Source organism: Candida theae, assembly GCF_024610275.1.
Source record: "Candida theae strain CBS 12239 chromosome Unknown scaffold15, whole genome shotgun sequence".
In the NCBI taxonomy this organism is placed as follows: domain Eukaryota; kingdom Fungi; phylum Ascomycota; class Pichiomycetes; order Serinales; family Debaryomycetaceae; genus Lodderomyces; species Lodderomyces theae.
The window spans coordinates 213,598-224,775 of NW_026261353.1; the positions used below are offsets into that span (position 1 = coordinate 213,598).

At 40.1% G+C, this 11,178-nt stretch overlaps 4 protein-coding genes across 4 annotated transcripts; 1 reads left to right on the forward strand and 3 right to left on the reverse strand. All coding sequences in view use genetic code 12, as the record gives it.

The window, feature by feature from the left end:
* Nucleotides 1–237: 237 nt before the first annotated feature.
* TUP1 (chromatin-silencing transcriptional regulator) lies at nt 238–2,022 on the reverse strand (the record flags this gene model as incomplete). Its single annotated transcript, XM_051755147.1, has 1 exon — nt 238–2,022. One exon carries the CDS (start codon nt 2,020–2,022, stop codon nt 238–240), a length of 1,785 nt encoding a protein of 594 aa, XP_051610921.1.
* A 1,000-nt stretch (nt 2,023–3,022) lies between these two features.
* On the reverse strand, nt 3,023–5,215 carry KGF57_000657 (uncharacterized protein; the record flags this gene model as incomplete). The annotated part of the gene is made up of 1 exon (XM_051755148.1): nt 3,023–5,215. One exon carries the CDS (start codon nt 5,213–5,215, stop codon nt 3,023–3,025), a length of 2,193 nt encoding a protein of 730 aa, XP_051610922.1.
* Nucleotides 5,216–6,791: 1,576 nt separating this feature from the next.
* On the forward strand, nt 6,792–8,453 carry KGF57_000658 (hexadecenal dehydrogenase; the record flags this gene model as incomplete). The annotated part of the gene is made up of 1 exon (XM_051755149.1): nt 6,792–8,453. One exon carries the CDS (start codon nt 6,792–6,794, stop codon nt 8,451–8,453), a length of 1,662 nt encoding a protein of 553 aa, XP_051610923.1.
* Nucleotides 8,454–8,644: 191 nt separating this feature from the next.
* SVF1 (Svf1p) lies at nt 8,645–10,640 on the reverse strand (the record flags this gene model as incomplete). The annotated part of the gene is made up of 3 exons (XM_051755150.1): nt 8,645–9,776; nt 10,276–10,448; nt 10,515–10,640. The coding sequence occupies 3 exons, from the start codon at nt 10,638–10,640 to the stop codon at nt 8,645–8,647; spliced, it is 1,431 nt and encodes a 476-aa protein (XP_051610924.1).
* Between the last annotated feature and the right edge of the window lie 538 nt (nt 10,641–11,178).

The following is an 11,178-nucleotide window of genomic DNA, read 5'->3' on the forward strand; positions in this document are numbered from 1 at the left end:
AAATGAAGTTTATATTACTACTAATACAAAACACAAAAAACAAGACAAACTGCTTTCCAATGAATGAAACGAAAACCAGTCAATGTCGTCTCTTTCCACATACTCAAGACATCATAATCCCACAGCACGGCCAACATTCAACTCTACTCCTTCCCCACCCTTGCACATTCTCTAGTGTCTCCTGTTTTCTTTCCTTCCTCTCCCCCCCCTTTTTCTTTTCTCTCCCAACTTTTCTTTTTACTTTCTTGTCCACTTCCAAATTCTAGCTTTGCAATCACCAGACCCAGTGGCAAAGATTCCTTCAGTTGCCAGCAAATTCGAAGAAACAGCAACTGAAATAACAGAGTTCCTATGTCCTTGCAACATCAACAACGGATTAGCCGAGGCTTGGTCCCAGAATATGACACCACGGTCCTTCGAACCCGAAAGTATATACTCATTATTAGGAGTACAGCAAACCGACAAGACAAAATCCTTGTGTCCGATATAAGTTGCTTCACAACTGGAGTTTTTATCCAGTTTTCCATCCAAATTCCACAATTTAACAGTTCTATCCAACGAACCGGAAGCAATTTGATGGCCAGTGTTTGAAAATGCAACTGAGTAAACTGAATCTTCGTGTCCATTGCCATTGTCATTTCCAGAATCTAATCTTTCAACAAGGAACCCAGTGGTTGAGTCCCACACACGAACAGTACGGTCCAAAGAACCAGCAGCAATCAACTTCCCATCGGGAGAAACGGCAACTGTGGTGACGCCATCTTCAATGCTCAATGTTAATGAACATTGGGAGGATCTCCAACTCCAAATACGAACTGATCTGTCACCGGATCCTGAAACCAAACGTTCTCCATCGGGGAAGAAATCCAATGAATAAATATCCTGTTCATGACCTCTCAAGACTTTAATGATTCTCTTTGTTGTTAAATCCCAGATCCTAATCAAACGATCTTCAGCACCAGTAGCCAATAATTTACCATCGGGTGAAAAACAAACCGATCTAATGTACAAATCTCCATTGGATGAAGGTGTATCATCTTCTTTAGTTTCTGAATTAGATGAGTCATCAATCAACTTGGCAACCAATTCACCAGTTTCAACATTGAAAACTTGTGTCGTCTTGTTGCATCCAGTGGCTATAAATTTACCATCTTTGGAAAAACGAACACAACAAACAACCGATGAGTGGTCTAAAGAATGGATCAAATCCACATCTAAATCACGGGCAAAAGCTGGATTATACAACACATAGTAGTCGAGATTTTGCTTCTTGAAATCAGGGTTGGCTTTGGATACATCCAAATCCTGCAAGAATGGAGGTATTTCCTTGACATGGGCTGCTTTTTGAGCAGGGTTGACAATGTACTGAGACTTGTCAATGATGGTTAATGCATTACCGGTGGAAGAAGCAGGTACTGCTGATGTACCACCTGTTGCTGCCACGGGAGCAGCAAGGGGTGACGCTTGTGTTGGGATGGTTTGTTGTGATTGTGTAGCAGCAGCAGCACCAGTTGGTGGTGGTGGTACTTGCTGACCTGGTTGTTGCTGTTGCTGTTGCTGTTGCTGTTGTTGTGGTATAGGAACAGAAGCAGGTGGCTGCTGTTGTTGAATTGGAGGTGGCTGATGTTGTTGGACAGGTTGAGGTTGAGGTGGCTGTTGCACTTGTTGTGGTTGCGATGGCACCTGTTGCTGTTGCTGTTGTGGTTGTTGTTGTTGTGGTGGTGGTGGTTGCTGTTGGTATCCGTTCTTCATCTGTCTATCCCTGTTTTCCAATTCAGTCTTTAACCTCAAAATCTCTTCTTCGTAAGCCTCTTTGATTTTTCTGTGGGCCATTTCCAATTCATAAACAGTCTGTCTAATCTGTTGCAATTCGGTGTTTTGTTGAGAATACTTTAAATGGTACTCATCTTCAATTTTCTTGAAACTGGTGGCTTCATTCAATGCATAGTCAAACTCAGACTTGATAGCATCCAACAACTCATTGAGACGAGTTTGATGGTTCCTTTGATTATATACTGACATTTAGCCTTTCTTTGCTTTGGTGTCTCTGGTGATGTCAGTGGTAAATGAACGTGTATGTGTGTATATGTGAGATAATTTGTAGTAGTAGTAGTAGTAGTAGGTAGTCAGAGATTGTATAACGTGAGAGTTGTGACGTTGAAAGTTTTTTTTTTTTTCTTCTGCTTCTTTCTGCGTTGTTGTTGTTGTTGTTGTTGTTGTCTGTTTGTCTGTTTGTTTCTCTGTCTCTCTCTTTAAAAAGCAAAGAGAAAATTTTGTTTGGTTTTTGTTGACTTTCTCTTTGTGTTGTTTGTTGTAAGAAAGAAAGGAAAAAAAAAAAATAAAATAAAATAAAAAATAAAATTATCACCAAATGCCAAAAACACACTCATCCAACCAACCAATCCAATTTAATCACCAACAACCAGTACCAAAAGCAAAAAAAAGAAAAAAAAAAGAATCAGTTTACACACAACGCTCGCACAAACTATATAAAACCTGCACAACCCATTGCATACACATGTAACTCGATTTTTGTCTGAATAGCATACACATTTTCAAGTTGACTGCGCACCCTCACAACTTTCTCAATATGACTGCGAGCGTCCTCTTTCCCACCAGTCCTTTGCAGCGGAGCGGAATTAATTTTTTAATTTTTTTTTTTTCTATGTTTTTATTTTTTTACCCCCTAATTATTCAAATTCCATTTTTACACCCCATAGATGGCTAAAAATTCTTCACCCCCTATTTTCGTGTACCTTTGGTCATGAAAATGGGAATTGCAAACACAAAGAAGAAGTTAAATTGTCTTTGCCTCTAAGTATGTGCGTGTGCGTTTCTCGAATAGATTGTCGCGCGACATGGATACTGCGCACGCTTAGTAAGAGTACTACAACTAACTCTATTTGAAACCATATACACTACGAAAAAACTACAGTGGATACCAATACTTGTACATGTTCATTATCGCTAGACCACCCAGTGCTCTTCTACACACACACGCACACACACACACACATTCGCACTATAACCCAACTTTCCCAATACCAGCATTCAATAGAGCATTTTGGGATGCCAACCGTTCATGCTCCGCCAACTCTCTTCGCGTAATGGTGTTGCCTCTTCGCCTTTCGCTTGATTTACTAGCACCACCAGTCCCGCTCGCGTTACTGTCACTCGACTTTGATTTCCAAGTTGGTGATGGTGACGTAGACACTCTAGTCAATTTCGGTGGAGCTTGACTGGATGATATTATCAGTTCGTGTTTCTTTGATTGAACCGATTTGTAATTTGATTCACCATTCCTGAGATCAATTAATTCAGGCTGCTTTGCATTTTCTTTGCCTTTTCTTGTCGCATCCTGTTCACTCTTCACATTCTCTTTTTCTTTGCTCTTCTCGTCCTTTTCTTCTTCTTCTTCTTCTTCTTCTTCTTCTTCTTCTTCTTCTTCCTCTTTGTCATCTTTGTCCTCCCCTTCGTCATCTTCATCTTCTTGCGGTGGTCCCAACTTCTTCGAAACAAAATCAACAACCTCTCGCCATGATCTCATACCACCCATGGCAATATTCCCATCCATATCAACACATTTCTCAACTGGTTTCAAAATAGTCATGTTGGGATACGTTTCCTGCAACAATCCCAACTGTTTCTTGGTGATAGGATGCGAATACATTGAATTCGTCAATGCCAATGCTGCGACTATGGGTTTTGGTGCAACCAAGTTGTTTGACAAGATTGTTGTGTCCTTTTTCATCGAGTCTGGTTGTAGGGGTTGGGGCTCTACTTGCTGTTGTTCTGATTGTTGCTGTTGTCGTGGCGCAAACACAACATTCGATGATTGTGCAGAATTGGTGGTATTAGTTGCAGTCAACGCAACAGTGGATGACGTAGGTGGTGGAGATGCCACTTGCAGCTGTTCGGAAACATAATGTATTTGCGGCATAGGCCACACATGCAACAACTCGGTCAACAAATTATCAGCCAACCCATTAATCAACTTAGCCATAGTATTGGCACTCAAAGGCGCCAACAACAACACATCAGTCCATCGTTGCAAATCATACGATAAATTATACTGTTGAAATACATGTGGTCCAATTTGTTTCTTCAATGGTAATTGTCCCAGTGCCACAGCTTTGGAATAAACTTTTTGAAATGGTGATGTAAGAAAATACTTTTCACCATCATCACTAAACCACACCTTGACTCCCATTTCATCAAACTTGTACAATTTCTCCAGCAAGATATATTCGGCTGATTTCGTCAAAAGAACTTGAATCTCCAATTTCTCCTTGGTGTACAACTCAAACAACTTTTCAATTATGAGAAAAATATTCTTGTGAATCGATATGCATCCAGTTATGCCAATGAGTAAATGCAATTTGTTATCATCGGATGAAGCAATGGCACCTTCATCATGTGGTTTAATCTCAGCGGCTGATGTATTGGCTGATTGTCGCGTAGACTCGATAAACTTTTTGTCATCAATCTGAGAATACGTTAGTGAATTCATACGCGAGAAACTGGGTGGAAGCTGCAGCTGGGAAGAAGAGGAGGGCGGTGGTGGTTGTAGTTGGTGATGCTGTTGGCTACTCAGTTGTGGGAAAAATACTGGTGGGGATACGGCGGATTTGGTCGATGGTGGTGGAGAAACCAAGCTGGAAGTTACACTACCTTGAGACGAGATAAGTGGAGTACCGTTGAATCCAATAGGCGCATACTCTTCCAATTGTGAGCCTGGTGCCAATCCGTGTTGAGTAGGACTAATGGTATCCGTTGATATAAATTGGGGGTGTTGATCCAGATGTGGCGTGGTTTCTGGTTGATGTTGATGGTGTTGTTGTTGTTGCTGCTGCTGCTGTGCCGAGGTGGGTAGTGCTGGCAACGACTGATCAACCTTGGATGAAGACTGGGATAAACAGGATTTCAAATTTGGGTCTTGTTTGACCACCAAAGATGGGAGCTTCTTGTTAGCAGATGACGTCAGCGAGTGTTGGTGGTTATGTGCTGCTGCTGCTGTTGCTGCTGCTGCTGCTGATGCTGATGCTGATGCAGACTTTGAATTGGACTCCTTGGTAGCCACTAAATCGCTCTCTCTCAATTGAGAAGGCTTCTTGGGGACAGGTTGGTGTAAATAAGTCGCATTTGGCTCCTCTTGAGGCCGATTCAACCTGACTGTCGTGCTGACGTTTTCATCTTCTTGGTTTTTTGACGTCATTTATGATGTTTAGATATGCGGGATTATTTTATTGACGTACTTTGGGTTTATTGTGACTATTTGAGGGATGTTACGCCTCGATATTCGATGGCTTGATGTGAATCAAGGTTGGAAGTTAGGGGTCACTTCCTCTTTATACTGCAAAAATTGAGAAATGAAGTGTATATCTTTGAATTCAAGTACGAGTTGGATGACTAAAGCCACTCAGAAATGTTGACATTTTTTTTTTCTTCTTGCTTCTGCTTTCGTTTTTTTCTCTCTTTCCTTTTTCTTTTTTTTTTTTATCTGGCTTTTAATCTTCCTCTTTCAGATTGTGTGGTTACCTTATGTGTCAGAAAGGATTACGAGATTGTGAAAGCTCTACGTAGCCGTCATGCAAAGTAGTGTAATAGATCAGTAACCAGGGCTCGCCACGATGGAGCTTCTCTGTGAAGGTTACGTCAGTCTATGGTAAAGACTGTGGCTCTACATACACCGTTTTTTTTATTATTTTCCCTAATTTCCTCAAACATGTATTTGGATGACCTCGATGGGCGCATTAGATTTCATTTATCGAAATGATAGCATCGTAGTGAAGGTGGCAAATTGTTTTTTATATTACAGAAACATGCAGAGAGGAACGGTGGCAAATCAGTTGGAAAAAACGTGGTAACAATAGAACCACATCAATCAAAGTCACGCGTGTAACATTGTGTGATGTGTTTATCGTCGATAAACTGCAACGGTGGAAGTATCTTCGGTTAATCGAAGTAGGTTAGGTCACAAAAAGACCAAGGGGTGGTTCATCACAGTATGGTAGCAAGGGAACTCGGGGCTTGGTTTATTTCTTGTTTTCCGACATTTTCATCCGTGTTTCAGCAGATTTATATATTATAAAGCCAGGATTAAAGGACAAATACTAAAGACAACGACGTAAAGAGCAGAGATATCTTTCACCAAAACAGAGAGACAAAGAGACAAAGAGACAGGGAGACAGAGAGATAGGGGGAGGGAGTAGAAAGATATCAAAGCACTCTATAGTCTCTCTAGTAACGACAACGTAATTAATTACCCGACTAGGAAAAGATAGGAGCGCTACCTTTGAGGGTTGTGTTGTGTTGTGTTGTGTTGTGAGGCGGATAATAAATCATATGAAAAAATTAATTATCCGCAGTTAATTTAGCCATAGGTACACGCACAATAAATTCAAAACATTTCTTGTATAGATTACTACTTACTACCAATAGGATACCCCACGTAAATTACACAACAAAATTTTTTTTTACTTTACTTTACTTTTCTATTTGTTTGTGTTTCTTGTGATGGATTAAAATATTTGTAAATAGTACAGGAGCTATATTGTGTATCCTTTCTTCATTCTCTGTCTCATTGCTTTCTTTGCTTCCTTATCCTTCTTCCCGGCTCCACCCCCTTACCCCCGCGCGCATTCCCTTGGAATAGACATATTTAACTTCTATTGTATAAAAAGTCTTCAAAACATCCACAACTTTATATTACTTTTTTCTTCCCCCCCCTCTTATAAGTTACTTTAGCACTTACCAGTCTGTTTTGCTAAAATAAAGAAAGTTAAGTAATAATGGCTCCTACATCTACTGCTTCTGACGTGTCTTCTTCCAAGATTGAAGAATCATACGCTGAAATTAACAAAATCAACTCCAACTCATGGTACACCCCTATTGATCAGATTGCCCCCAAGGTGCAAAAAGTCACTGACGCATTTTTCCAAAAGCAAAAGACTCAAGATATCCAATTTAGATTGAACCAATTGAGAAATCTCTATTTTGCAGTTAAAGATAATGAGGATGCTTTGATTAAAGCTTTAGAACAAGATTTCTACCGTTCTCCTTTCGAAACTAAGGCCTTGGAGATTGAAGGTGGATTGAATGAATTGGTTCACACTATGGCCAAGTTGCACGAATGGTCCAAACCTGAAAAAGTTACTGATTTGTCAATTTCCATGAAGTTGAATCCAGTCTACATTGAAAGAATCCCATTGGGCGTGGTTCTTGTCATCACTCCTTTCAACTATCCTTTCATCTTGACTCTTGCATCCGTTGTTGGTGCTATTGCTGGTGGTAACCACGTTGTTTTGAAACAATCTGAATTGACGCCAAATTTCTCCAACTTGTTTTCAGAAATTTTCACAAAAGCATTGGACCCAGACACTTTTGTTGCCATCAATGGAGCTATTCCTGAAACTACTGAAGTGTTGAATCAAAAATTCGACAAGATTATCTACACTGGTAACGGTGTCGTTGGTAGAATTATTGCCAAAAAGGCGGCTGAGAATTTGACACCATGTATTTTGGAATTGGGTGGTAAATCTCCTGCTTTCGTTTTGGATGACGTTTCTGACAAGGACATTGTCACTGTGGCTAGAAGAATTGCTTGGGGTAAATTTACCAATGCAGGTCAAACATGTGTCGCTCCTGATTATGCCTTGGTCCCCGCCAAGCACCATGCCAAGTTTGTCTCTGCCATCAAAAAGATTGTCGAACAAGACTTTTATCCTTCTTTGAGTACCGGCACCAAGGATTACACTCATGTTATCCATGACCGTGCTTTTGGTAACCTTTCCAAGATTATCGCCAACTCCAAAGGTGATATCGTTACTGGTGGGTTGAGCAAAGCTGATTCTGAAACCAGATTCATCCCCCCAACCATCATTGACAATGTCACTTGGTCAGACTCTACTATGCAACAAGAACTTTTCGGTCCTATTTTACCAATCATCCCATATGACAATTTCACCGACACCATAAAGGAGATTGTCAGGCAACATGACACTCCATTGGCGCAATACGTCTTCACCAGTGGATCAACTTCTCCAGCAAAGAACCGTCAATTGAAGCAAGTCATCACCAGTATCCGTTCAGGTGGATTGATTGTCAATGATGTCATGATGCACGTTAGTTTGACAAATGCTCCATTTGGAGGTATTGGAGAGTCAGGATACGGTGCCTATCATGGAAAATTCTCATTCAGAAACTTCACCCACGAGAGAACAACCATTGAAACTCCATTGAACAATGAAAAGATGTTGATGTCGAGATACCCCCCATTCACCAGTGGTAAGGATGAGTTGCTTGCTGCTGCTCAACAAAGTTACAATGGTAAAGTTTGGTTTGGAAGACGTGGCAATGTTCCAGTTGCTGGACCGGGTACCTTTTTCGGTGTTTGGCACTCTATTGCTGGTGTTTTTAGTTTGATTGGAAAGTTTGCCACTACAAAGACTTGAGGTGATATTAGATTATTAGATATTTTTGGTTTTATAGGTTTCAAAACTATACAAATTACACACGATTAAAGAACGAGCAAAACAACGTAGATAAAAAAATAAAAAATAAAGAATACGAAACGGAATGAACAACAACAACAACAACAACAACAACAACAACAACAACAACAACAACAACAACAACGGCGCACTTATTCCGAGATAAACGTAACCTCAGTAAACCCTATACCCTTTTCGGGTGCTTTGCCGTTCTCTTCAATCTCAAATTCATTGCTGTATTGGTAGATATAAGGCTTGGCACCAGCAACACCATTCACAATATTCTTCACAAATTGTGGAATTTCAGCCATCACATCTATTCTCTCAATCATATTCTTCAACTCTCCAGTAACCTTGTAGCCTCCAACAGGAAACTTGAATTCAATCTGTTTGGGAACTGGCCATCCAACCGAATCAACTTCAGAATTCAAATGAACAACCTCATTATCAATAGTTGCAACAAGTATCTTTTCATTATCAGTTACAATTCCAATATTGACCTTGGTATTGGCGTATGATTTAGGAGTGGTAAACTCCATTTGGACAGCAGCATAATTACTGCTTTGGAAATTCATAAAATTCCATGATTTAGCAGCATGGTGCGGCTTCATTCCTTGCAAAGCCATTACAAACATGGTGTACCCATTGGTGATCTTCACCTCGCCCAATTTCTTGGTCAAGATACGACCATTGATGCTACATCTGGGCCAAAAAAGATGTCTCATTGACCCCCAGGGTTGATTTATATCATCACCGTAAAACGTCATTCCATCATCGCCGAAAATGACGCCATCGGTTAATCTCTCAACTTCCAACTCAACAATCGATTCATTACAAACAAATGATCTCAATTTATAAGTTTTTGAATCAACCATTTCAAATTTCAAATTATCAGCCTCGAAATTGACGCCATCGACAATCTTGAAATTCTCCAATTTGGTACTGGTCCAAATCGTCTTTGATGGGTCTTTGATGTTATAGAGACGAAAAGTAAATTGGGCAGTGGTGTGAACACCCATAATGTTTGAATGAATCAATTGACAAAATCCAACATTATTGGTGGCCAAATCGGTGAAATAAAAAGTTTGAGTCTCGACATTGGTGTAGTTGGGTTTCTGCCATGTGAAATCGGCGGACTTTGTAGGACGTGAAACCTTGTTTTCTGACTTGAAATCCTCAGGAATACGTTTGGTGATGGGGTGAATGGCATCGGGACCATACTCTGGCTCTTGGGTACCAGCAACAGCAGCAATGCCACCTTGTATATATTTCCACATAGTGTTTCTAGCAGTAGTAGTAGTAGTAGTAGTTAGTGAGTGCAGTGCAGTGCAGTTAAGTTCCTCTACTGTCGGTATGTGTAGATATGTAAAGAACCTGTAATTGTTGTAATCTGCACAAAGGAAAAGAAAGATACTCTCAAAGGGTAAGAAACTGAAATCCGCTGAGTGAAAAGAAGAGGGAATGATTGCCTAAATGAGTGCAAAGACAGAAAAGAAGAGAGTGAGAAACATTTTTTTTCTCCTTTGCTATTTATTAAGAAGTCACGTGTAACGCAAGTATAAAGCCGAGGAAAACGACAGTGCTATTGACTGCCTCCCACAAGTTTGTCCAGTACAAGTTTTCGTAGCTTGTTTCTTTTTTAAGGTTCGGACTGACTGGTTGTTGTTTTCTAGTTACTTGTCAAGTATACAAAAGTTCGGCTGTCTTGCTCTGCGTCATATAAGACACTGTCATATACTATGATCAACAAGTTGCTCTTTCTCCCTTGACTCGTTCGTCATACTCCCACAACTGTGCCTTCCAATCAGCCAACATATTATGCAACTCTACCAACTTTTTCAAATCCTTCTTGCTATTGTACAAGTCAATATACTCTTGATACTTGGTTTTGAACTTTTGGGCCAAATTGACATAGTACTCTGTAGACTCCTCTGCTCGACTGGGGACCTTTACATACTAATAACTGGAGTTAGTTCTAGATCAAGTGAAAAATCAAGTGAAATCAATCTGCTTCTAACATACGTAGTTTCCATTGGCTACGACGAGCTTGACTCTGGTCGTGCTCAACTGTTTGATCTGCTCCACTATGTCATTGCTTAGCGTAACCACTGTAGTATCCTTGTCTAGTGGAGCTCTCACAGAAGACATTTGCAGGAATGTTAATTGCAGTCGTTTGAAACTGAGGAGTGTGTGTATGAAGTGATCTATAATATGTGTGGGTTATGTGATGTTTTAACCGTCGCTACCAAAACCTAAGATGGTAGCACCAAGCTCAACAAAAAAAGAAAAAATAATACAAAGCTCCTACCACACTGCGCTGAAAAATTTTTCACTTTTCTATTTCCTCTTCTTCTTACCTTTTTACTCAATATCAAGACAAAACAAGCACAATGGCAAGAGGCCCGTATGTTTTTTTTCTTCCGTACTAGTTTCAGCAATGAAATGAAGTGGAGAATGAAGAAGTAAGCCCATGATGTTATGTCATGGCAGCACCAGTTGATTGATTATTTCAATCAACTTAGGATTTTAAAAGGGAGCCTTGTCTTTTGTACTTCTTTATCTCTTTGATTTCAATCATTGAAGTGTTTGCACCGGAATAAATACTAACCCTCTCCTGTTTTTTTTATTCAGAAAGAAACATTTGAAGAGATTAGCAGCTCCATCCCACTGGATGTTGGACAAATTG